Source organism: Girardinichthys multiradiatus, chromosome 2 (genome assembly GCF_021462225.1).
Source record: "Girardinichthys multiradiatus isolate DD_20200921_A chromosome 2, DD_fGirMul_XY1, whole genome shotgun sequence".
NCBI lineage: Eukaryota > Metazoa > Chordata > Actinopteri > Cyprinodontiformes > Goodeidae > Girardinichthys > Girardinichthys multiradiatus.
The window spans coordinates 45,896,549-45,924,038 of NC_061795.1; the positions used below are offsets into that span (position 1 = coordinate 45,896,549).

Genomic DNA, 27,490 nt, shown 5'->3' on the forward strand with positions numbered 1-27,490 from the left:
TTTCTAAATTATTTGCTGCTACTTTTATTTATTTTAAATTCTAATATTTTATTCATTTAATTTAATCATTCTTTTGGTCAGTACCTGATTTATAAATAAAGTTGGTTGGCCTATCGAGAGTAAATGAGAGTATTAGTTTCCACCTCTGTTTTCGGGGAATAAAAACAAGAAACCGCTGAGTCATTTGTTGCTATGTTGATTCCCGTCTTTTTCAGGGAGCAGAAGGGAGCCCACAGCACCACTCCTTTCGGTTGCCACCAATGATGGCTCATACAAAGCCTGTTTCTATTTCTGCTGGAGGTTTCTTGTGCCCAGTGGGAGGGGCTGCTGCAAAGTAAATTACTTGATGGGTTTCCTTACGTCACTTTTTACCAGCTGCCGTAATATGATGAACTGAACTTGGCTGAAAAGTATGACTGATTTAGACTGTAACTGAATCTGTCTGATTATAGATTAATTCAGAAAGTTTGAATGGTGTTTCTGCTGGAAAATATGGTACTTGTGGCTGAATTTTCTCTACTTTCACCAAATCCCATTATTTTCAAAGGTTTTTGTGCATTTGGTAAAAACACTGATGTATCTACAAAACGTCTTACTGAATTTGCAACGAAGAAGAAATGTGGTAAATAGTAAATGTGCTTCAGTGCTGTGACACCCTTAATCAAAAATGAGAAAACCTGTTTAAAATGTGACAGAATTTAGAAGACAGCAAATCTTTGATGCATTTACTTTGTATTTTCCATATACATAAAACCATGTGTGCACTGTAAGCAAAGATTTGAATATTTACACAACAAAATATCAATATACACAGAACAATTATAATACAGGGAAACTAAATCCTTCAATAAGCCTTACAACAACTCAACATGAAACAGAGGTTTCTGTGCAGAATCTTCTACTTTTTAAACACATGAAGGGTTTTAAAAAGTAAAGGAGGGACATTCGATCTGAAAGCTGCAGCCACATTCTGTCTCTGAGTTTTTAAGAGATAAACGTCAAACGTTTATCTGTTTGCTCGCTCACATCAGCCTTTATGTTCAGTGCATCTTGCTTTAGGTACAAATGTGATTCAGAACTGAAAATAATCTCCAAGAAAACCCCAGAAACGTCGTCTAAGACGTACACAGAAAATAAATATTGTAGTGTTTGTTTCCATCATGTGTCGCTTCCTCACCAAGGTTCATAACTCACCAAACATCTCAGAACTGAACGTAGGAAGAGTGACGGGACGCTCATCCAAACGTGGAGTTTCTTAAGAGATCATCAAAGCAGCAAATTCTGGTTCGGTGTGGGAATTTTCAAGCGCCGGACTCTCAATGAACAGTTCATAACCAGACCTGAGTCAGATTGTTACACATTCCTGGAAACCCTGACACCTTTTAAGGGAATAAAAATAGGAGACCCAACATTGGAAACTCAACATTAGCTCCACAGAGGCTGTAACTTGTAGTTTGTGCCACTAGATGTCACTACATTCTGCACCACCTACCTCTTTGGGTTGCTCTACTTCTATACTGACGGAGTAATCTTAGTTTAAAGCCTGGTTTGTAGTAACAGGAAGTACGGCTACCAAACCATGTTCCCACAGACGAAGCAAACTCTTCTACTGTCTTCATCTTTTTGTCAGAAATGAACCATGTTTTAGGAGGTATAACTAAGACTTATCAATACATTTAATTTCTATATTTATAAAACATAAAATGTTGTTGGTTCTGTGGGTGCTTGGCAAAATATATTCTGTGAACTTTCTTGCCAAATGTTCTCAGAGGTCATTTGTAAAAAAAACATCAATCAGCTGCAAATGAATAACTTCAGATATTTCCATGATTTTACTAGTGAAGAATCATGTAAATATAAGAAGTTATTTCTTTCTCATCTGGCATGTTACATCATGTCTTTAAGCAGGTTGCAATCCCCGGTTGGTGTCACTGCATCCTGAAGAAAATACTACGTCCAATTGGTAGAAATTATTGTGCTGCACCGCCGTTATAGTTTTTTACAAGGACTTTTAGCTTATATTCTATGTGTACCTGAAATAAGCATTACACCTCTACCTGCGCATTCCTGCAACGAGCACTAGACATGACAACCGGGTCATTTTTACCAGCTTTCTTCAGCTTCTGGATTGTTTTCCAAACCAAACTGATTCCAGTGCTTCCACAGCTCCAGTTCCTGCAGTTTCTACAGCGCAGACTCCAGACTAGTTCTACTGCTGCACCAACGTTCTGGTGCTGAACCAGAGCAAGTTCCCGCATTGGTCAGGGGCAGCTCCATGTTTCAAACGGACTATTTCAGCACCAGTCTGAGCAGCTTATACTTATACGAGTTACAGCTCTGTTTGGAGGGGTGTCAGAAACACTCAGTTTGCTTTTTATGAATCAGGTTGTGATCATAAAACCAGCTTGAAACAGTGCATGTAACTCCTAGTTCTACAGCTGTGGTTTCATAGACCTTGTTCGGAGTTCTGTTCATAAAAACTGTTTAATATCGAAAGGTGGCGTTTATGAATCCGACTTGGAACAGTGTGACTGCTTACAAATGCTGGCACCATCGTACATTTTATTTAAAGTGCCTTTCAGAGCACTCAAGGACACTGTACAAAACAAGCAGCGTAATGATAATAAAGATAAAAGCACCACACAGCGCTTATAAACATGTCCTGATGTGTAAAGGCCAGAATGGTGCTTAACAGCCAGACTAATCGGTGTAGAAAATCCTCTCACTGCTCTATGACTCTCTCCAAAACTCCCAAAACCCCAGAAGGAGAATCAAATATTAACAGAGAACCAGTTAAGAGTCGGTTCCGACTCTGGTTTAGCACTAGAACCAGTCTGGTAGAAAAAACAATCGTCATTTGTCCTGTTCCGAGAAGAAAACAATTTGCTGTTTTTTTACATGTTGTTGCTGGACCATATCGCCACCTAGTGGTCAGGTTTAATCATCTCCGGTTTTCTTTAGAATTTCTGTTGCCTCGTCTGAATTTGGATGAATTTTCTGAAGGTCTTTAAAACGTTGCTTAGAGGGAAGGTGAGGAGGTCGGCCAGTTTAATGAAAGTATGATTTCCAACTGTAAACTTAAACACTCATAAATATAAACTAAACCAGGTGCTTTCCCAGGACATAAAGAGGACATTCTTCACATACACAGAGCTGCTTTGATGCTAACTCTGTCCAGCACGACTGATCCGGTTCACCGCAGCTGACAATGAACTCCTCAGTGTCTTCAGAGTTGGTGAGGAGGTGAAAGCTGTCACTGAAAGTCCAGTTGGTCGGCTGCAGAGATTAATTCCCACACAAACACAGAACTTTTCTCGATGAAGTACGGAAATCTGTTTCCACTGTTGTTCTGCAGACGCTGGTGCTGCTCACCTTGATCAATTAGGAACCAAAAAACAAAGACGAAAGAAAAGATCCCAGAAAATATTTGTTGCAGATAGCAGCTAATTTGATGATCAGTCTTTCCGTAAAATAAAACTGTTTCCGTTCCCCCCGACGAGGAGAAGACGGTCAAATAAATTATTCTTACGCAGACAGACAGAGGTACTCTCAGAGTTTATTTAGCCCAGCAGCAGCCCTGACAGGGCGTTCAGGTCTCTCATGTACGGGTTGTCACTGAGGATGCGGTCGATCCGCTGCTTCTGGTCGGGAAAGATGTCGTACAGCTTCCTCTTCAGATCTGACGTCTCCTCCGGCGACCGCTGGGATGGAGCGGCAGGCGATGGGGAGGGAGAGCGGCGGGGCGGGTGCCATTCGGGTGGGCCGGAGTGGGGCCAGTGTGCAGTGGGGTGGGCTGCCTGGGAGGTGGCGTTCCTCAAAGTTTGGACGTTAACGGGCTGCTGCTGCGATGAGGCCTGGAAGTCTGGAGGCTGGAGAGGCGGGGGAGAGACTGGAGCCCTCCTGGTGGGAGAAGAAGAAACAGGATGTTTGCTGCACCAAAATCCAAAACAATCTTCCTGGTTCCAGGAAATAAAAGACACAAAACATCCGACTGAGCCGATCCGATACCTCACCTGTTATCTTTACGCAGGAAGTCGTCCAGGTGCGGTCCGTCTTTTCCGAGCGGGTCGTCAGGAATCATGAAGTGATCCTCAACAAACGTAAACTGAAGCAACCTGTCAGGAAACAAATATTCAGAAAGTAAAATGATTGCAGGAACCTGTCATTGTTAAAGTAGAAAAATCCCGACAAAACAAGAACTGACACCAATTCATAATTTCCCTTTTTTTTAATTTTTTCATATTACAACACTGTACCAACAGCTTCCAAATAATCATTCCGTATTCTTCTTCTACTTTATCCTACTATAAATGTAGTTTTTGGTTAAATAAATGATGCTACGCTGTGATATGCTGCTGTTTTTGGTTCAGATAAACCAACTACTCCAGATTAACGGGCTAACTCAGATTTCTCCTTTAGCTTAAAAACATCACCATGGCAACAGAGCTTCACCCTGACGGCAGTCTTGGCGTCCCTACGCCCCAGACTGACACAATACTGGACGTCCATTTAAATAAACACATGTTTAGGGATGCAACAAATGAACAGAGGTAGTTGGTTGGTAAGTTATTGAACAAGTGAGTAAATAGGTAACCAAATAACAATACAAGTTTGTAAAAAGGTAATTATGTAAGTAGATAATAACTAAGTACATATGTAACCAAGCATGAACATCTAATAAGCAAACTAAATAAGTAACTTAGTAACAATGTAAGCAGATATGTAAGTAACTATGTAACTAAGAAATAATGCACCTAAATAAGGAACTATTTGTTCTGTTTGTTAAAAATAAGTTTCATATTCAGCAGAATTTCATATGAAAAGCCCAACCAGAACCACTTGTTGAAATGGAAAGAGTAGATGTTGGCTTTTAGGAACACCTCCATATATTTGGAACTGTCAGATAAATTCATCAAGCGAAATGAAGTTTTCAATTACCTGAAAGTCTCTTTGGAGTCTCTCAATTTGTTAGTAGTGTAGTCATTTTGCAGTGAATATAATACAAAATGAAAATTTTACAGTTAATAGTTTTGTGTATAAACAAAATTTTAGGGGAAAAAATTTAAATCTTATTGTTTGCTGAGGTCAACCTCAGGTGAAACCAGCCAGGGTTCATTTCTGCTATAAGAAATAAATCAGAGGTTAGTGCCCAGAGGAGCACGGCTAATACTGTGGCCCTCATCTTGATGTAATACACAAACCAACCAACAGATGGCGAGCAAATACCAGAAATTAAAAGCTTTATTTTTGGTTGGACTGGCTGCAGCTTAGCTGAACATTTTACATGTTTACAAATTTTAACTTGAAATAAATAACTCTTAATAACAGCTGGAAACACCTGGTTTTGCATAACTGTGTGAAACAATAAGTGTTATTTCTGGTGATGTTTCAGTTTATAAATATTGGTATTTTTATTGTCTGTCTATTTTAACAGGTTAAAAAAAACTGAGGTTAATGTCTAACCTGTCTGAAGCCAAAGAAAAAACAGGAATATTATCGGCTTTTAAGATTTATTTTCCATAAAAATTAGTAGATCTTCTGGTCTGTAAATGAATCTGAAATAAATAAATAAAACGACTAATTTAGCACACTGAAAACCTAATCCAGTTTTTGATTTAACTGTAGATTAAATTATCATACAAAATTAATTTAAAAGAAAGGAATAAGAATATGAAATGTTAAGAGTTGGAGGCTAATTTTCAGAAGATCTTCATCTATGTCAACTAAACTAAACAAAGCTTTTATTTGTTAGAAATGACCGTAAACATGTTGCTGTGACGAGTCCGTTTCCTGTTTCTCAGAGGAACATTTTTAGTGAAGCTAAACAAACTAAATCTTTATTAGTCAGCTGCGCTGCTGGACTTTCCAGCGTCTCGTTGGGTAATGAAACACGTCAGCATTTGACAAACGAAGCCTTGTATATGTCACTAACAATCACCTCTCCTGAATGATCAGACGCCAGGTGTCCGAGGTGTGGACAAAGTCCCGCAGGTTGTCGTTGGTGACGATTATACCGTCTGTTTTCTCAGCGAGGTGGAGCAGGAACCTGACGGGAGGAGAGAAGAGACAGACAGACACAGTGTGTTTGGATTAGGCACTGAGGATTTTCCCCACGTTAAAAGGTCGGAGGTTCCCGGCACGCAGAGGAAAACCTGAGGAGCTGAGTCAGGATCAGTTTTCAGCTTGGAGGCACCTATGACACAATCCAACTTGGAGCCAATGAATTTCCAGGACTCTTTCCATCCTTCCTGTGATCCAGAATTTTCTTAAAGTCCTTAAAATTTCAGGCTTTTAAGAAACTTTAAAGGGAGCAGCTGCAAAGCGTGTTGCTCTGACGGACTCCCTTTAGGTATTGTTTGTTTTCTGGGCCATATGTTCTGGAGGGAGAGACGTAGGATCGGAGTGTTTGGGCCTGTCTCGGCATTGGTTGTCGGCAGAGGTGAAAGTAGGTTTAAATTCTTGCCGGTACTTAGGGGCGGAGCTAGAGGAGGGGCTGGGGAAGCACTGGGGGTAATATATATATATATAAGGAGGATTGGGCGGCGGACGAAGGTGGAGACCTCGGCGGCCCGATCCCCGGATGCTTAGGCTGGATATAGGGACGTCACCTCGCTGGGGGGGAAGGAGCCTGAGCTGGTGCGGGAGGTCGAGAGATATCGACTAGAAATAGTCGGGCTCGCCTCCATGCACAGCGTGGGCTCTGGAACCCATCTCCTTGAGAGGGGTTGGACTCTCTTCTACTCTGGAGTGGCCCACGGGGTAAGGTGGTGGGCTGGTGTGGGTTTGCTTGTCTCGTGTTGGGGTTTACCCCAGTGGATGAGAGGGTCGCATCCCTGCGCCTTCGGGTTGGGAAGAGGTCTCTATATACATATATATATATACATATATATGTATATATATATATGTATATATATATATATATATATATATACTCGTACTCGTCGTCTTCCGCTTTATCCGGGACCGGGTCGCGGGGGCAGCAGACTCAACAGAGACGCCCAGACGTCCCTCTCCCCAGACACCTCCTCCAGTTCCTCAAGGGGGAGCCCAAGGCGTTCCCAGGCCAGCCGAGAGACATAGTCCCTCCAGTGTGTCCTGGGCCTCCTCCCGGTGGGACGTGCCTGGAACACCTCCCAAGGAAGGCGTCCAGGAGGCATCCAGTATAGATGCCCGAGCCACCTCAACTGGCTCCTCTCGATGTGGAGGAGCAGCGGCTCTACTCCGAGCCCCTCCCAGATGGCCGAGCTCCTCACCCTATCTCTAAGGGAGTGCCCGGCCACCCTACGGAGGAAGCTCATTTCAGCCGCTTGTATCCGGGATCTTGTTCTTTCGGTCATGACCCAAAGTTCATGGCCATAAGTGAGGCCATATATATATATATATATATATATGTATATATATATATATATATATATATGTATATATATATATATATGTATATATATATACAGTACAGACCAAAAGTTTGGAAACACCTTCTCATTGAAAGAGTTTTCTTTATTTTCATGACTATGAATATTGTAGCTTCACACTGAAGGCATCAAAACTATAAATTAACACATGTGGAATTATATATTGAACAAAAAAGTGTGAAACAACTGAAAATATGTCTTATATTCTAGGTTCTTCAAAGTAGCCACCTTTTGCTTTGATTACTGCTCCACACACTCTTGGTATTCTGTTGATGAGCTTCAAGAGGTCGTCACCTGAAATGGTTTTCCAACAGTCTTGAAGGAGTTCCCAGAGATGCTTAGCACTTGTTGGCCCTTTTGCCTTCACTCTGGTCCAGTTCACCCCAAACCATCTCGATTGGGTTCAGGTCCGGTGACTGTGGAGGCCAGGTCATCTGGCGCAGCACCCCATCACTCTCCTTCTTGGTCAAATAGCCCTTACACAGCCTGGAGGTGTGTTTGGGGTCATTGTCCTGTTGAAAAATAAATGATGGTCCAACTAAACACAAACCGGATGGAATAGCATGCCGCTGCAAGATGCTGTGGTAGCCATGCTGGTTCAGTATGCTTTCAATTTTGAATAAATTCCCAACAGTGTCACCAGCAAAGCACCCCCACACCATCACACCTCCTCCTCCATGCTTCACGGTGGGAACCAGGCATGTAGAGGCCATCCGTTCACATCTTCTGCGCCGCACAAAGACACGGTGGTTGGAACCAAAGATCTCAAACTTGGACTCATCAGACCAAAGCACAGATTTCCACTGGTCTAATGTCCATTCCTTGGTTTTTGCGACTGCACTTGGGGACACTTTCAAAGTTTTCCCAATTGTTTGGACTGACTGACCTTCATTTCTTAAAGTAATGATGGCAACTCGTTTTTCTTTACTTAGCTGCTTTTTTCTTGCCATAATACAAATTCTAACAGTCTATTCAGTAGGACTATCAGTTGTGTACGGTATCCACCTCCTGCACAACACAACTGATGGTCCCAACCCCATTTATAAGGTTTGAAATCCCACTTATTGAACCTGACAGGGCACACCTGTGAAGTGAAAACCATTTCAGGTGACTACCTCTTGAAGCTCATCAACAGAATACCAAGAGTGTGTGGAGCAGTAATCAAAGCAAAAGGTGGCTACTTTGAAGAACCTAGAATATAAGACATATTTTCAGTTGTTTCACACGTTTTTGTTCAGTATATAATTCCACATGTGTTAATTCATAGTTTTGATGCCTTCAGTGTGAAGCTACAATATTCATAGTCATGAAAATAAAGAAAACTCTTTGAATGAGAAGGTGTGTCCAAACCTTTGGTCTGTACTGTATATATAATCTCAATTGTTAAAGAACTGCCATGTATGAAACCATGATAAAACATTTTCTGATGCATAACTTTTCATCTTCAGTTTCCGTCTTTTCTTTTGAACAAAGAAGTTATTGTTCTCTGCATTGTGGTCAAGTTTTGATTTCATTTAAATTAAAAATGGAACATTTCGGTTGTTTTATTTTTTATTTAAAAGTCTGTAGATGGTAAGTGATTTATTGTTCGTCCTGTCCTAATGCAAGCAGCGGTTTTTTATGTCTGTGCACCACCCGTGTAAAATCTTCCAGTCCATTAAATCGAACGCATCGATCTCCTTCGCAACCGCTCCGTTTCGGAGGTAAGTGCGCATGCGCTCTTGTGTATCGTATGTGAAATCTCTGGTCGTAAGCGGTGTTTTCGAGCTGAACTGTGTTGCTGTAATTCAGCAAAATAACATGAAAAACAACTAGTTTCTCTCCCTTTGCTTTTAACTGGAGTATTTAGCAGCGAGCAGACAGACATTAAACGTAGCGGTGCTCGTTTTAAACGCTGTTCATAAAAACCTCGAACTCCGAGGAGAGAAGCAAAGAGCGTTGAGGCTCCATCATAGCAGAACAATTCAGAAACTATTTGGAATGAGGGGAAAAAAGCTATATTTATGTTTTAGACTGGCTATTGGTAGCGGATATGATCTTTATTTGCTCGTGAATTTTTGCTGCCGTAACTGGTTCTGGACGACGGCTTCATAGCAGACCCGTTCTTCCCTCTTCCCGGTACTGTGTACCGGCGCAGAATCTTTTAGTGGTACGCAGTACCGGACGGTACCGGCTCACTTTCAGCCCTGGTTGTCGGTGAGTCGTGACGAGATGGGGGTTGGAACCGTATAAGCACAGCTTCTTCTCCATCAACTTTTCAAATCATGTAAATGTATAATTATTGAGAACTACAGTGAACTGTATGTATTCTTTTACTTGCAGGTTTGAAACAAATAAACAAAATTGAAAACTTGGCAAAAAGCAGATATTCAATAAACAGGTCAACGTGCCTTATTTCATCCTACATCAGCTCAGCTTAATTTAGATTACTTTAGTTTATCTTATGTTAATCTCACATCAATGCAGCTAGTGTAACTTTGCTTACTTTAACTAGGCCCACCAAAATGTACATAAACTTTGCTTTGTTTGGTGAGCATAGTTTAACTTAATCTGCCTCAGTTTAGCCTGTCTCATCTTAGTTTATTGGACCGTGGCTTACTGCAGTTTAAGCTAATTATTCTAGTTTATCTTGCTTGTAGTATCTTATTCTATCTTAGCTGAAATGATCTGAACTTAGCTAGCTTCATTTAGCCCACCTAAACAGACATGATTTAAGTTAGTTTTAAGTTGGACACTTCTTTTATAGGAGCACCTTCCCGTAATCAGCTAGGAGACTGGTTGGAGTGGTGGGGCTGGAGGTGTAACATGGATATTTATGTGGGACAAGATGAGTCTATAAACCAGCAGCTCTGAGATCACCTAGAGTCTCCCATGTATGTTTGAACGCCTGGCTGTGATCCCTCTAGCTATGAGTTGTCGCCGCAGGTGAAACACTGTTTTTACCTGTCGTCATGTGAAGATATTCTCTGGCCGCAGACTTCTCTGGAGGGGGTGAAGGACAGCAGCCGCAGGTCTTCCAGCTGGTTTAGAAAGTGTTGCTCTAGGAAAAATGAAAAACAAAAACATTTAAACAAACTTTATGGGAACAAATCTCAGGAAAATAAAACTTGAAGAAAACACAAAAAACCCTTAATTTGATCGGTTCAAGAAGCTTTAGTTTCTTTCTTTGCACATTTCATCCCAGCAAATCCTAATTACACAAATCCACAAGGAGACGACAAAAATCTTTTACTTTTACGTCAGTCAAATGAAAGCCAATTTGGAATCCCCAAAAACACAAAACCCTCGGACAACCCAAGAACCCACAAGGACGTCCAGAATGTGTGAAACGAAGCAGAAGTGCAGCTTTGACTTTATCAGTTTCTCACATCACCGTAGAAGAATATTAACCAAATCTTTTGTCCAAAGTTGTTTCTGTTCATGGAAGCACACCCGGACGTCTACTACGGGGACTGGTGAATAATCGTTCTCTCTGAGGAATAATGGACTGCCTATAGTTTGGTAATGGCTTTATAACCCTTCCCAGATTGACGGTTAGCAGTTGCTTCTCCCATTGCTGATGTCTTTCCACATTTGACATTGTCTTCAACACCTGTACTCTCCAGCAGCAGAGGTGCTCATTAGTGTGAGCACCTCTGCTGCTTTAACCTCTGTAAAGGCAGAGGTTCTTCCACTAATGATGATCAGTGCATTTGATCAGCAGCACCAAGGTCCTACCTTCACTCTAAAACCCCACGACAGCAGCAAGGATTAACCTTCATAGCAGGTTTACCTGTAGCGAGGCGGTCTCTCTTCTGACGCCACTGTGGAACGAACACCGTGATCTCCCTGTGGCCTCTCCTCCAGAAGGTCTCTACAGCCAGGGCGATGCCGCGGCACGAGAAGAACCGATGAAGGCCGTGACTAGAGAGTGGAAGAAGACCGCACTGAGTTGAGGAATTTGTAGCTTTAGACTTCAAAAGAATTTGGAGAGATGCAATAAAATGCAAGAAATAACTGCAAATACACAGTCTTGTTTTGTTCAGAAGTGTCACTAAAGGTGGAAATTAATAAAAAAAAAAAAATGTGAAAGAAAACCATGAATCGGGGAAGCAGAAAGTTCATAATAGAGCAAAACGTTTTTATTTAGCTGTGAAATATATGAATCTGGCCTTTTTGTGCAGACATCCATCCCTGAGACTTGATGCATGAGCATCTGTGACTGATGCAACCAGAAAGAACGAGCCAGAACATTTTTTAAAGATTAGCAACAACTTCAAAAGAAAGTAAGTTTTAATTAGCCTCAACAAAACTTCCAGAGACCCAATGCAAAACATCAGCTGACACACATCGTCGGTGGTGACGTGCAAAAACTGCATGCGCACGTCACACAGCTCTAAGACAACATGTTGGTAGCGAGGCCAAGAAAACCACAACGCAAACAACACGCAGCAGCAGAGATGAGAAACTCCCTGAGAGCAGGAAGCTGCAGAAAGACCTCACCACTAGAAACATCATCACAGTCAGTTAAAACATGTGTGAGCGCCTGGGCCACGAGGCGGTGTCTATTTTCATCCAGGTACTGTTCGTCGGCTCCACCAACCACCAAACCGTTTGAAGGTTAAAAATAGATAAAGCACATAGTTTCTGTCATCATGGATTCAACCGGCTGAAGACATGACAGCAACAAAAACATGTTTCATATGTTCATAAATTCCCTCTGAACTTTTTTACAAGAAAGACCCAAAAACTTTAATGTATTTATGCAGCTTTTATGGAACAGACCAACAAAACCAGCAAATAACTGTGAAATGAAAGAAAAATGGTGCAGCCACCCCTTTACTCTGATAAAAATCCAATGAAGCAAATTCCCTTCAGCAGAAAATCATTCATGGTCTTAAACATTTGTTACTAATAGAAACATCTGTTTTCAGCCCCATTTACTCGGATACCCCTAAATAAAATCCAGCACAATCAACTGTCTTTAGAAGTCCAGTTAGCCAGTATTATTTAATCTGAGAATAAATCCAGCTATTTTGTTTCTGGTCTCAGAGGTTCAAACATCAGTGAACAACCAGCATCACGGAGACCAAGGAACACAGCAGACAGGTCACGGAGGAGGTTCTGGTTCAGTTTAAAGCGGGTTAGGTTCCAACACAATATCCCAAGCTGTGAGCATCTCACAGAGCTCTGTTCAGTCCGTCATCTGAACATGGAGAGATGGACCAACTACAATTTATTTGACAAAAGACAAACTGGAATTTATTTGGCACCAATACATGAGAAACATGATAAATAGGTTCAGGTCATAATCAGTCATGCTGGAGTCTTTTATAAGATTTAGATATTTTAATTAGTAAGAAATGATCGTTTCTTTGCATTTAAGCAGCTCTCGCCCTGTGAGGAAAAGGGTTTCTGTGGGTATTAGTAATATAGACTGGTTTGTAAAATGAATCCTTCTTTGTGATGCTCTGGTTTTTCCCCTTTGTGTTTGGGCTGCTATCAGGTTTAGAGATCTGGACTCACGTGAGCTGTGGTTTGATGGAGACGCATGGAACAGCCTCAACAGGTTGCCCTTTACAGCACGGTGATGCCATAAGGAATATTTAGCAGGTTTACTTCAAATTTGATGTTATGTGGCCTAAATAAAAACCAAAGAAAGTTTATTGTGGGGCAAATGGTGATGCAATGAGTGATAAAGCTACAGCTACAGCAGGAACAGGCTCTAAAACGCTGCACGTCACTGCAGCTTTTGTAATTAAACTAAGGAGAGAAACTTTCCACCATAAAATCTGATGAAACTCCTGCTGAGACTCTGGTGTCTGATCTGAATCCATGATACAGATCTGGGGAAAAACTACAGACCTGCTTCACTTTCCCTGCTGTTTGTTACTCTGTACAAAAAGCTCGGTCTAAACGCAGCACATTCAGAAGCAGATCGTTTTCAGCCAAGGGTCAACATATGCAAACACCAGGGAAGTCCCCACAGCTGTTGAAAGAGAAAGTAATGAAAGACATGAAAGCAGGGCAAGTTATGTAGTAATCATCAAACTCTCTGCGGAAACGATACCTGAAGAGGGAAAAAGGCTCCAAGCTCGTTTGAATAATTTTAAATAGACCTTTTTTTCCAGGATCAGGGTGTTACGGAAGCCCATTTCTGCCACTTTAATGATAAAAAACAAATAAACCTGTATCTCATAATTATGACTTAACTTTGTCTGTTATCTGTACAGAACTTAAGACACTTCAAACCTGGACTAGACTGTTCTACACTAATGTCAGAACCTTATAAACACAATTTGGGATTTGTGAAAGCTTTATTTGCTTTGTGAAAGTTCCATAAAGGGCCACATTAGTGCCGTTTTGGCATTTGGACCACAGTTGGAGAAGATTAACGATGCTCAAGGTAATGAAAAATAAGGTGGAATTGCCCTTTAACTGTTTCCTGAATCGAAAGCTGCAATGTCGTACTTATGACATCTTATCTCGTAAATATGACATCTACTCATAATAACGAGATCCTGATCTCGTCATTATGAGAAAAGCTGTATGTTATCTGATGAGATAGCATCACTTGTATCCCATAATAATGAGATACAAGTGTTTTTCTTTCATCAGAGTGGCAGAAATAGGCTTCCATAGAGGGTCCTGGTCTGTAAGCCTTGAAAATATTTAAAGTCCCTAAAACAACAATTGCAACTCATTGTTTTAGAATAGAACAGGTAGAAATTATTTGGTTGAGGTAAAAACACTGTTTCGTTTGAAAACAGGGTTTCTACACGTTTTCTATGTCAAAATTAAAGACTTTTAACAGGAATCATTGGTCCTTTTATGGAGAACTCTGTGGATATATGGCAGATATCAGGAGACTGGACTAGACTGGACTGGACCGGCCTTGTGTGTCCCTGGTCCAACCCAGGTGATTCAACTAGCTTAACTACCTCCTCAACACATCCTCATGTTCGGCAGGAGCCTGCGAATGATTCAGCTGTGCTGGACCAGTGGAACATCTAAAACATGCAGAACATCGGCTCTTGAAGACTGCAGTCGGCCACCCCGGTAGAACTGAGCTTAGTTCATTTATTTAAACAGGGAAAGTATACATGATACATCCACCTCAGGAAGGAGGGATGCATTGTACCAGGTTACACCTATAGTCCCTGGAACAGGTAGCCATTTATTAAACACCGCCCATTATTAATAAATTATCCCAAATACATTCCAATAGCATATACCACAAGTCATATGCAGTTGATCAGGAGAACAGGTCTGATCTTATCAGGTGTGAAAACTTGTGAAAGTCTGTACATGTTAATAGTTCTGTTGGGCTCCATTGGTGTACTGCCACACTTGAGAATGCTGATTTGCCAAAAAACGAGTTCTGTATTTGGGAACAATCACTGACCTCGGACACTTGAACGAGCAACTCCAGAGCTCAGAGTAAATTAGGGGCAGGAATACCATGGATCATGTTGAAAATCACACGTTTGTGCATGTTATTACATTTAAATAACAAGATATCAAGAGAATTTAAAGATTTGTGCCAATTAGTGAAAAACACTGAAACTGTCTTTATCAATATTTAAGGTTAGACAAAAGTTTTCAACCAAGTGGAGACCTGCAGCGTTTCTCCTGTTAACTTTTGAGCAGCTACTACAGTTTTACCATGATATTATAATACAGTGTCATCAGTACATAACTATATTTTCATAAACACAAGATAGGAGATACTTGATGTAAAGGGAAAAAGCAGTGTTCTTGAATTGAGCCCTGTGGGACCCCATATTACATGCTTTTAAAGGAGATGACACATTTTTAACCATTAAGCACTGCTGTCTGTCACTAAGCAATGATTTTAGCCAATTTTGTATGCTTATATTTAAAGTAAATTGTCTTAATTGGCTTAATAATAACTCATGGTTTACTTTATTTCTAGATTTTAATTGGAGGCAATCAGAGTAAATGGGGCTGAAAATAAATGGATGCCATACATATTTTTACTTCTATGTTCAAATCATGTATTATAAACATCTTTGTGTTGGTCAGTCACATAAAATCCAAATAAAACTGCAGAAACTTTGTGGTGCTATACAGCAAATGTGAAAAGGTTTAAGTGGTACAGATAATTTTATTAAATGAATTGCCTTTGATTCAAACCTACTGAAATGACCCGTTTACTCTGACGGTTTCTAGAAAAATATATTGAACTGAACTGCCTGGCATGTTGTCACATTTGGCTGAACTGAGTCAGAGCTTCAGGTGGGGGACAGTTCGGGTAAAAGGGGAGGAAGGAAGGAGGAAACGCTAACGTGACAGGAAGTAGTTGTGCAAGTGAGGAGTCGGGATAAGGTCATGCAGGATGAAGACTGTGCCGGTACATCAAAGTCAAATGAAAAAACTACAACTCCTTTTATCTTTTAACGACACGTGACATTCTTCAGGAACAATTTCTGGATCAATCTGAGATTTTTTCTTACTAGAAAAGGTATTTTGTTCTGAGAAACACCCCCGTACGACCCGCCCTCGCATCGACATGGTGTTACAGCTGCTTTCAGGCCCGCTTACAGTCATACACAAAGATGATGAGTAACAAAAGACATGTGAAGGCGTGGGCAACATTTTGGTGCGCCCACGCAATCAGGGTTGCAGCATAGGCCTGCAGGGATGGTTTGTATGGCGCGTGCATGAATTGGTGCTGGTGCTGATGGGAAGGGTGGTGGTTTCACAAGTCAAAAAGAAAACATGTAGTACGGGTGTGGGACTCAACGCCAACCCAGCACAGATTCGATTTGTCACCGGATGAGTTAAAGCGTTGCATCTTCACACAGATTCTTAAAAAAAAAAAAAAAACCCGACCTAAAAGTGATTCTAGAGAATATCAGTGTAGACTGGTTATGACTGGCCCGTATTACCAACATTTACTCCTCGGTTTGTTTTTATAATCACAAAAAGTGAGGATTGACTCAAACACTGCTTAAAGAAACTCTCGATTTCAGCCAAACACATTAAAAAGCCAATGACTACGCTTACAATATGCCAGTAACTCCAGTATTACAGGTATCACCCCAAAGATGTGTGCGAAATGAAAGAAGAGCACGATTCTTATCAAAATGTTAGTCATGATTTTTCTTAATGTGAACTCAGATCATGATTATGTCACCAAATATTATTACTGTTAAAAAGTGTAGAATTAGACACCATCTACATGGCAACTGGTCATTTTGTAGACATTACAGACAGAAACAGGTGGAGTTTGCTAACCTCAACTGGTTCTTTAACTGGCATTGGCTGCTTTGATCAGATAAGATTCAGCTTTCAGCAACAAACACTTGAGATGGGTCTGCTGTGAAAAGAAAAAGGTTGAGTACAGAAACTCACCTCATGCCTTGCTGTTAAGTACGGTGAAGGACCTGTGATTCTGTGGGCCTTTTACTCTTCCAAAGCCCTCTGAGTACCGTGTTAAGAGTCCTAACATCATGATTATATGAGTTTCAGAAAAAATATAACCTGGTGGTCTCAGCCAGAACACTGATGATGATTCAAATCTAAACAGAAATGCTTCACCAGACCCTAAATCATTCCCTCCATGGTTGTCTCCATAGAAAATCAGCGGGCTGAGGAGAGGAACATCTAGAGAGACGGTCCACACCTTGCCAAATGTTACAAAAGCATCTAAACGATGTCCTACTGCCAAACGTTTATTACGTCACTTTCAGGCGACTGAATAAAGCAATGCATCAGTCAGTTGGTGCCGATCAGAGAACAGGAGTTCGGGTTTCTTTCCGTCTTCCCACATTAAACCTACTTGTAGAAGTCAGCAAACAAACGTCAAACTACTATGAATGGTTGCGGTTTATAGTAGTTTGGTAACCGGTAACGGTTTAGACTGAACACACATACAGATTCAAACCCGGCAAGATTCTTTGTTTCTTGTGAATCACATGAGAACCTATCTGCCAGGAGCCTGCAGTCCTCTTCCTGCTCTTACAAACACTTCCAGTTTATCATTTCAGAGTTTTATGGCGACTCCACTCTCTCCACATTTAAGTTATAAGAACTGAAAGAGACCCAGAAGTGATCGGTGTCTATAATGAAACATTTAAATGCTGGGGATCCAGGATTAGGAGCAAAACAACTCATTCCCGCATGGAACAGAAGCTGTACAGTGACAGTAATTCTGCTTTAAGCTACCAGGTCAGCTGACACTGTGTTCACTCGGTGTTTATGTGCAGACTCACGCCATCGCCACGTTGCTGCCATCTATGATGATGTGCCTCAGATCTGGGTTTCCTGACTCATTAGGCAGGTTCAAGGTGAATGGAGTCCGCAGCGACTGGTGGAACCGAGCCAGACCGGTCACGGGCGGGGCCGGGGGGTCATTTGCAGGAGAGGTCCGGGCCATGCCACCCTGAAAGCCCATGTGGCCGATGGTCTGATAGGAAGAGGCTGCTGTTCGGTTGATAGGCTGAGCTGACTGAGGAGGTCAAAGAAAGCAGAAACACAACGCTGTGATTCAGAACCAAACATGTCCAAACCCTCACTGTGTAAAGACAGCAGCTCATCTTAGCTTTGAAAAGTTAAATTTGGGTGTCATATCGTAGAAAGTAACATGACAAAACATAGAATAACTAAAAGGACAATAAAAATCCAGAGTAATTACGAGGCAGTTGACCTGATTTGCTCTGTTTTTGTTTTTTGTGCATTTTTGCTTTAGCTTTTTGATCATTAAGTACAGCTTTGATCATCTTTCATATTATTTACCAAAACCGGAGGATGAGTCAGTGGCTGATTAACTATAAATGGACAAAGTGTGTAAGAGTCCCGCAACCGACATTAATTAAGGGTCTGAGTCAAATCCCAGAACATGATGCAATAAACGGCATCAGTCATATTAACAACGTTAGTCTGTTGAGAACAAGACCTCCTATTTGTTCCTATAGGGGACGGCGAGCCTGTGGCTTTAAAGCCCGTCAGATACCCAGGTCCTGCTGAAACACAGTGTTGGGTCCTGTTAATCCGAGGTTGCTTTTCTCTCATTATTAAACCTAGTCAGTTGCTTAGTACGATTACTTTATGTCTTTTCTCACATGGAAGCAAATCCAAACAAAGACAGAAACACTCACGCTGGGAGCTGAAGCCAGCGAGGAATTACTCTGCCACTGGGGTGTGCTGCGCAGTGCCGTCACGCTCTCCACTTTCACCGATCCGCCCAAAGTTTGAGTCCCGCAGCGAGACAGGAAGTCCCGCTGCGGGACTCCGCCACCTCCTCGCGCCAGGTAGTCCGTTCGGGATCCAGACGGCGTGGTGGTGTCAGGGTGCGGCATCGTCATTATCCGAGACATTCGGCCATCTGCTGTTTTGCCGTTAGTGGGGATGACGTCGTCGTCATCGTCGATCGTAATGACCTCATAGTTCCCTGCTCCGCCCTGAGCACTGGAGCTTCTCTTGATCGTGATGGCCTAAAAGAAGAGTTGATGTTGGTTTTAAAAAAATGTCAAGAAATGATATGATAACCAGCAATAAAAGCGTGTTTCTCAGAAAATCGGATTCAATCAAGGCAATCTATGAAGGAATGTTGAAGGAAGCCACGGCAGAGCAACTTTCTTTAATTTATCTCCCGTCCTGTTCCGAGTTCAGTCCCTAAGAGTGAAGATATGGGCTCATCAATGTTTGCAGAATCTTATCTCCATATTTCTGGTTGACTCCAATGATGGCGAGGCTGACCCACACCATCACACCGCCTCCACCAAAAGCTGTCTGGCAATGGCAGAGAGTGCAGCCCACATGGTCAGCTCTGCTGCTAATCCCACAAATGCATTGTCCTTGGCGCAAACGAGGAGATATAAACCAGCTTTTCGATGGTGTAAGATTTATCACCAAGAAGCTCATTTACAATAAATTTGAGATGTCATGAATGAAGTATGCATCTTTACACGCTGCCGCTCACAATAATACAACACACAGCAACTGGACAGAGGTTCTCGAGACAGATTTCCCTTTCAGAAGAAACGCTGCTGCAATTTAGTATCGCTAAATCTCACTAAACCTTTAACTGCAACCAAAACCCATAACGTGGAACCCAGATGTGGAATACCTGCTGAGTGCTCGTCTCACTGCCGCTGCACTTCCGTCTGTGTCCCAACCCGTTGCTGCTTCCTCCGCGCTGGCTCGGCTTTATGTTCTCCTTAGCTCTCCCAGAGTCTGCCAGCTCCTTTTCCCTGAAACGGGAAGCTGTTGACGAGGATGATGATGAGGAGGAGGAGGAAGAGGAGCAGAGGGTATCGGAGGCATGCACAGAGTTCATTCGTCTCTCTCTGTCTCCTCCTTTGGAGTCGTGCTCACAAAGTTTGGTTTCTTCAACTATTTTCTCCAGTATAAGAAAGGTGTCCTCCGTCTGTCCCGTCGCCCTGACGACACGTTCCACCACCTCCTGCTGGTAGCCCATGGTTCTGGAAAAGAAAAGTAGACCCAGCAATGTCACTAGAACATTTAAAAGGAACTAGGCTTAAACGGTCCTCAGGGGGCGTCACTAAATTGAGCTGAAGAAGTCAAATACTGCTAAAGATGCTTTGTGTCGACAATACCCGGAGTAAACGTGGCTTAAAGGTGATTATTATACATCGTTAAACGCAGCAATAAGTTCAATTATTTTGGAATTTACCTGAAAAAATTCACCAAGCAACGGAGGTTAGTTTCTGGGCTGACGGCCTCTCCATCGTCCGGATTCGCCTCACCCGTCTCCTGTGTGATTGGACCGGCAACTGTGTTTGCTTTCCCTGAGTACGAGAACGTTGAGGAAGCAGATGGGGTCTTGGACCTATAGCTGCTGCCGGCCCCCCGGACCTCCCTGTCCCGAGGACGCTCTCTTGTCGTTCTCTCAGGCGACTCCTCCTTGCGCTCCAGCGAGTATTGTCTCTTTGTGTCCCGAGTCTCGCTCTCGGACGAGCGCCGCTTGTGTGAGGGTCGAGTGCCGTTGAGCAAGACTGCCTCTTGACCTAAACCTATCCCGCACCCTGACTTTCCGCCTCCAAAGACAGACGCAGCCGCACCGCCTTTCTCCTCGAAGCTGGTGTCGAGGATGCGGTTGGAGAGCTCTGTCACCGGAGTGCTGCTCTGGGAGCGGTCCTGGTCAACCTCTGCCATGGTGTTTAGCAGCACCTGGTTGACCTGAGCGTGGGATTGAAAATCATAAGAATAATGTTGGGTTGAAACAAAGACGACTTCCCTTTTACCATCAGTGGATTTATGAGATACAAACTAACAGATGTGCTGAAATCATTACTGACAGGTGAGAAACGCCCAACTTTCAAACTCAGGACTTGGACTTCAGGGCTGATTCTGAGTTTAAATGGAGCTGACCATTTGAGCTATGGTGCAAAACCTTACAAGCTAATTACATGACTCTACATAAATGAACCTTTTGATAATATGCTCATTTATTCAGAAAAAAACAAGGAGCTTCTGCTCAAGATTGTGACCAAATCCCATAAATGATGTTGAATAGACCAACCAGAGCAGATGTGTTTGTGCTGGTGGGGCTGTGAACCAGTCCCAGTAACTCCTCCTTCAGGGCACTGGGCAGCAGCAGGAGCTCCATGGTGTATTTATCGTCTCTTTCCTCCACAAACGACTTGAATGTTCGCTTCACTGCTGTTTCTCTGTCACTTGGCAAACTCTTCTTCTCCTGTACAGAAAACATAACCCAGATGGATCAGGCTGAGTGAGCAACTGGCAGAATTATTGTTCTGTTTTAAAAGACCAAAATGAAAAGCCACCGAAAATTGCCAATAATTACCCATGCCTCTTTAATTAAAATGACCAGCCTTACTTGGAAGAGTGCAACAAACTGCTGAACTCTGCTTTGAGCCATCACAACAGGCTCAGCTCGGCCCACCAGCCACAAACGGCCCGGCTCTGGCACCAGAACCTCGGCGCTGGTGTCCCGTATGAGCCTGTCCAGGAAGAGGCCCCGGGCCCCGGCGAAGATGCAGTGCATGTCTGTGGGATAGCGCTCTTCTTTCTGCAGCTCCGGGTCGCACATTCCTCGAACGTACTCCTGCAGCATGAAGGAGCGAAGCTCATCAGATTTACACAGAAAGCAGAAGACAACATAAAGTCAAGTCATTGTGTAATTCATTCATGTCTGCCTCTACAGCCGACACGTATTTCGGGAACTCTCCTGGCTGAGGCAGATGTTTGGGACGGTGCAGCAGCTTTCTGACTGATTATGTGACACACCTCCGCAGTATTAGTGAAGCCCTAGCAGCATGTGTAAAATGACCGATAAATGCTCAGGTTTGCTTTCAGAACCGAAGGGAACAAGATGTAGCTGCTTGCTTCTCTCAGGGCAGTTTTTACTTACTTACTACAAGTTAATGTAAAATAAAACCACAGTTTAATAGAAAGCTGAAAATAAGTTAGGGTTAGGCAAAGGTTGGGTTAAGTTGATAATAAATGAATAAAATAAGAAAATATCAATCAAATACAGAATAGTAAATAATATACCTTAAAATAGCCTTTACTGAATATAAAAATATGACAGAATATAACAATAAAAAAAAGAGTTTAAAAAATGTCAACTTATCACTTAATCTGGCACACATAGCAAATTCTGACAAATATGATGTTTTTATTTTAGAAAGACTAAAGGGCCAAAATGTTTTAAAATGTCAGATAATTCAAATAAAAAACGGAATCTGGAGAGTCCAGAGAAACAGAATCTGTTCTCGTTTCCGCCTCACTCATCCAGATCTAGAAACAGTCAAACTAAACTCCATACTTCCAAGCCTTTATGATAACTCTGCTGGTTGGAAGCCACCTCTGACTACTGCCTCCTGCTCATCATTAGAGGGACAAGGCAGGTGATGAAATGTCCACTACCCCCTTACAGTCTTGCTTGACTGGCGGAGCTCGGAGCAGCTGGTAAAACACGACCGAGACTCACGGCACAGGAAGCAGAAGTGTGAAAGAGGCTCTTGAGTGGAAAATCACAGAGGATACTGACTGGTTAACGTCTGATCTAAAAGCCACCAGCATTATCTCTGAACGCAGCTGAGGCTCACATGACTTCTTAAAATCTGTGGCACTTTTATCAGATCATTATGACTCATTCATACCAAACAAAAGTGCTGCTACCTTCCTGTCTCACAAGTCCAGACCTGAGGAGGATCTGAAACCAACGGAGGGGAGGGTTGAGGACAACCGTCAGATAAATCAGGATCCCTTTGCCCAAGTTATTTCCTCAGGTGTGTTCATGTAAACGCCAGATAATGAAACCCAGAACATTGACTTCCTATATGGAGATCCCCTGGTTTAACTGCTGCGTCTATGGTCACAAATATTTGCTCGGCATGCATTGTTGGGGAAGAAATATTGGCTAACTAGTCATTACATCTGCTGGTTCACACAGAAACCTTCCTCTTGTAAAAAATATTTCAAGCCACTTTGTAAAATCTGCAAAATAAAGCAGGCAACAAACTTCCTGTAGATCTAAACAAATGTAATGTTGGCGAATCAAGAGCTGGAAGCAGGCTTTATACAGGATACTGTCGCTGTAACATACTGAGTGTTTCTTTCAAACTTACTGGACTTTTATTTGGGGAGGTTACGACGGGTGCCGTTTTATTAAATGCGTAAGTCTGAGGGTGCCGGTGTCTCTCTGTGATTGGTGGATCCAGAAGACAGAGGCATACAGATTGGTCACCTTAGAGAAGATGATGTATAAGACTGTCCATCATTCATCGTCTGCTCAACCCAACCAGTCACACCTTTACCTGTGGAGCACCTTTAGGTCTTTATGTTACATCCAGGAGTGTGTTGGGGTGTGCTGCCTTTCATTTTCTCCTGTTTGTCTCGGTTAAAGAAGTAACTTGTTGTCATTTGGTTAAATAATGTTCAATAGGTCAGTTTAGCTAATATTCTTTATTTCTTGTTTTTGGTTTAACACTTACCCTGTAGGTGCATCCAGACCTTTCTCAGTGTTAAAATCTAAAGTAAAAAAACTTGTAAACAAATCATTGCGTGTTGATGCTGCTTGAGGTCTGGAGAGGATTTGATCGTCTCCATGTTGTGGTCTGGCCAGCTTGTGACGACGCTAAAGAAAGGCCCACAGACTTCCTCCTTTTCGCACAATTACTGATTAGACTTGGTGTGATCATTAAAAAACATGTTTTTAATTAAAATATAATTTCAACTTCATATAATTGTTCTCTGGTGTCCTAAACTGTAATTATTTTATCACTGAGACCAAACTCCTAACATGTAATTTATTGCACAAATCACATCATATTATGTTGAGTCTTTTTTTGTCATGTGTTCCCTTCTCCTTTTGCCGTGCAACAGTTATGAGATATTGGTTGAATAAAAAATATAACTTACTGCACCCCAAGTTGGGCATCAGCCTGTAAGACCGCTCTGAAGCCCAGCAAAATAACAAGCTCTGGAGGTTTTAGCCAGAAAACCCAAAACGTCACCGTTGCATTTTGAAGAAATGTGGACCGTTAAAGTCCATATGAGACAGATTATTAATTTATGTCTATACATAAAAAGGTGTATTTGGTCAAATAATGTATGTAATACCTAAATGTATCTATCTGACTTGTTATATGATGTAAAGTACGTAATCTGTGATAATTATATTTTAGTGTAGTCTCTCCCCGGCTTTCTACACCTCAACAAATCCAAAATGCCTCCCTACAACCAGTTGACTTGTGTATTTATCTGGAGGGGGGTGTCAATCAGCGCCAGTGTGCATAAAGAGTTCACGCCCCTCAGTCAGCCAGATGGTGTGCAAAGGAGCAACCAAAACAAGGACTGAAGTTATCAACCCCTCAACTACTTCCTACTTCTCAAAAGAAAGTTCAGATTGTGTAAAAGTCCGTCTATAAAACTCGCAGTTTACAACTTTCTAAAATTTACACTGGAGACACTTTTAAAAGCTGGAGGGAGCTTCGTGATCCCTAAGGGCTCCAAACTGATGAAGAGTTGGCAAAGTTTTGTTTGAACCGGTAAAAACGAAACAATTTATTGGATTTTAGCGGATTTTTTTTTAACAGCACAAATGCTAACCAGACCTACATTACATGTAATGTCAGTTTGAACATCAAGCTAAGCTATTTCGAAATCTCCTTTCTCTCATCATTCAAGAAACGTTACGGACGACGGCTTCAAGGAGAACATAAACAAGTCAATTACAGGAAACTGTAGAGGAGATTGGACAATCCAATCAATGAAAAGTGGAAACACAATCTCATTTCTAGCATCTTATAATTGGAAGTAGACATTTAATAACAGTAACTAAGGTTATTTTTCTATTTCATTATTGTTTTGCTTGTTATTACTCAGTTGGTACCATCAACATGCCCAAGGGACAAAAGATGAAGATTAGCCACCAGCTACAATCTTGTACATTCATGTTTATCTTCTAAATGTTTAGTAATTATATGCTCAGGCCCGTGTCCACACTAAAAACTGATTTTCTTACTTTTTTGGTGAGTTTCATTTTTCCAAACGGAAGAGTTCACCAACTGTTTATGTGCATACATATGGACAACGAATACAGAAATGTTTAGGAACAATTACCTATTGGTCTACTTCGGCCATGTCCACTTTTGCTTTCAATGCTAGAATCCACAGTAATCTGCCCTAGTGGGGTTTTCCACATGTGTCTCACTTTGTTCTTTGTTTCAGTGAAGCAGTCCTAGGTGGAAGAAGTTAACGACTGAGAGGAAATTGTAAACAATACTAAAAAAAAACAATAAAAAAAAACGAGCTACAAATGTTTTGGGCAGACTAAGCCACGATTAGGACGTACTTTTCTTCAGTTTTGATGTAATTTTGGTGGAATTCCTCGAAGAGGAAGATTAATCCAAAAGTCAAAAGACAAAAAAAATACACAGGCTCAAAATATTCAGAGCGGTGAAGCTGGAGCCTCACTGCCCAGTCCATAGCCTTTCCAATCAAAGCTTGCTTTCCACATTAGGACAGAAATGAAGGCAGTTAGTAGTAGCAGGTATGTTGCTATGGCTAACCTTGGACATTGATGTTTGCCAAAAACAATTAGTTCATATTTTTAAGTAGCTTTCTACCAAATATTTATGAATTGACGTCCTTTTAGCCCAAAACACAATTTTATGCCCATGATAATAAAATCTTGTAATTCTATGAATACGAACCTGTATAATAACCCTGGTAGCTGGGCTGTCCCTATCAGTGAGTCTGGGGCTGCCTTTTTTGCTCCAATTGTTTGATTTATGATGAAGCTTCTAGTTTTGATGCCTCAAAAACAGCCAGTTAATTGCTCGGCCAGGTTGTTGTTTCAGGAATTTGCAGTTACAGCATAAAAATGCTCAGATCACTGAATATAACAATCTGGTCAAAGTTTATTCCTTAGGTCGTGCTGAATATATATATATATATATATATATATATATATATATATATCAATGAATATGCTTAATTAGCCCATGCAAGGTCCAGTTTTGCAATACAAAGCTTACCTTGAGGATTTAACTATAAGGGTTATTTTGAAAACAATGCAAGCTCAATGTAGAATATGCTCCATCAGTTTTTATTTGAGAAAACATATTACACACTAACTGTCTGTTTTTTCTCTGAATGAAAGTACCATTACAAGTCCATTAACTGACATTTATTCTGACCACTGAAAAGGCAGAACATTCATCAAATATCGTAGGTAGAACATTTAATGGCGATTTTTTAACTAATACTATTTTTGTGACTTCGTCTCAATTTTCAGTCTTTGTTGCTACGTTGATTGTTGTGGTTCTGATTTTTAAGAGCTTTGCCTCCTGAAAATCGGTAAGTAGCATCATTGTCTGATTGATTGGTGAATCAAAACTGAAAATGGGTTTAAAAAGGCAGGCAAAGTCCAAAGAAACACCAGGAAAAAGAAAAGCCAGGATAACTGTTGATAGACACTACTGTACCAAGCAAGTGTAGCAGCTTGGCATTAAAATAAAATAGATTTAAGGACATTTAAACGGAAAAAGACAGGAAAGGAAAATACAAAGACATGATAGTTGTTTTAAGATTTTAAACCTTACAGTAAGGACGGTAAGAACAAATAAAGAAAGTATGTTTTTCTTAACACTTGTGAGCCACTACAGTGAGGCAGAAAAACAGTTGGTCAGTAAAGATGAGGTTGATGCCCCTGACACCCATGTTTATCAGGGACAGCCGACATGGACTTTAGGTCCTTATATCTGAATAAAAACGGCCACATGTCACAGCTAACAGCTGATTTGTCTAAAGAAACTGAGGTGATCGGTTGGCTTCTGTACAGAAAGGTCGGTTAAACCCACCTTCGCCTTGGACACGTCGTCTCTGTTCCCTCGGAGCTGCAGCCAGATCTGTCGGGATGTTTTGCTGCCGTGCGGCTGTCCCGTGTGGTCCAACAGTCCGATAATGGTGAACGTCACTTTAAAGACCTGCTCTACTCGGGGCCTGGCACACTTTAGCTCATCTTCTTTGTCCTCCAGAACCGTAAACTCGTCCACCGTGGAGGCCTCTGCTTGCTGCTTGCCGGCCGACGCGGAGAGGCTGTTGCCCGGCTGCTCCGGGCACGGTAGCTCGGTGACTCGTCTCATTCCGAGCAGAGGCCGAGTTGTTGACATCCCGCCCTGTCGCTTCTGACCACCACGCCTCTGTATTCAGACCTCCTGGCGCTGCTGGCGGCTTCTGGGAGTTTTCATGGCCTCCTGTCTGCGTTTGTTTCGGAGCTGCGACGTTACGTTAACCGCATCTAACGACATGAACGCGGCGGCAGTAGCTAGCGTTAACTAGTCGGAAGCTCGTTCTGACGTATCCGGAAAGTCCCACTGATGGCCTCATCAGAGCACGACAGCCCAGTCAAGCGTTGTGTCCTAAGATGATTATCTGCCTGACAGTTGTGAAAATAAAAACTCCGCTCAAAGTAACCCAATTTATGATGACATCCGCGCCATGAAATACGTCCACCGATAATACAGAATCTGAGAACCAAACAAACCAAAACAGGTTTAACATGAGGGAAAATCCACCGCTCTGCCCTCTAGTGGTCAGCAGGTGTTATCCACATTTAATCTCAGGTCAGTGGTGGC

General features: G+C 41.9%; 1 protein-coding gene across 1 annotated transcript; it reads right to left on the reverse strand.

Moving 5' to 3' along the window:
• Window positions 1-711: 711 nt before the first annotated feature.
• Window positions 712-27,405, reverse strand: n4bp1 (nedd4 binding protein 1). Its single transcript, XM_047347874.1, has 12 exons — window positions 26,714-27,405; window positions 21,220-21,447; window positions 20,902-21,075; window positions 20,053-20,558; window positions 19,486-19,840; window positions 18,515-18,850; window positions 17,630-17,865; window positions 11,185-11,315; window positions 10,356-10,452; window positions 5,939-6,046; window positions 4,014-4,115; window positions 712-3,900 (listed from the first exon to the last, which is right to left on the reverse strand). The coding sequence occupies exons 1-12, from the start codon at window positions 27,023-27,025 to the stop codon at window positions 3,561-3,563; spliced, it is 2,925 nt and encodes a 974-aa protein (XP_047203830.1). The 5' UTR covers window positions 27,026-27,405; the 3' UTR covers window positions 712-3,560.
• Window positions 27,406-27,490: the final 85 nt, after the last annotated feature.

Coding starts and splice junctions, on each gene's coding strand:
- n4bp1 (XM_047347874.1), bottom strand. CDS start 27,025: ATGTCAACAACTCGGCCTCTGCTCGGAATGAGACGAGTCACCGAGCTA. Junction 19,841..20,052: donor TGCTTGGTGAATTTTTTCAG/GTAAATTCCAAA, acceptor TTTCTTTTCCAG/AACCATGGGCTACCAGCAGG. Junction 3,901..4,013: donor TTCCTGCGTAAAGATAACAG/GTGAGGTATCGG, acceptor TTCTCCCACCAG/GAGGGCTCCAGTCTCTCCCC.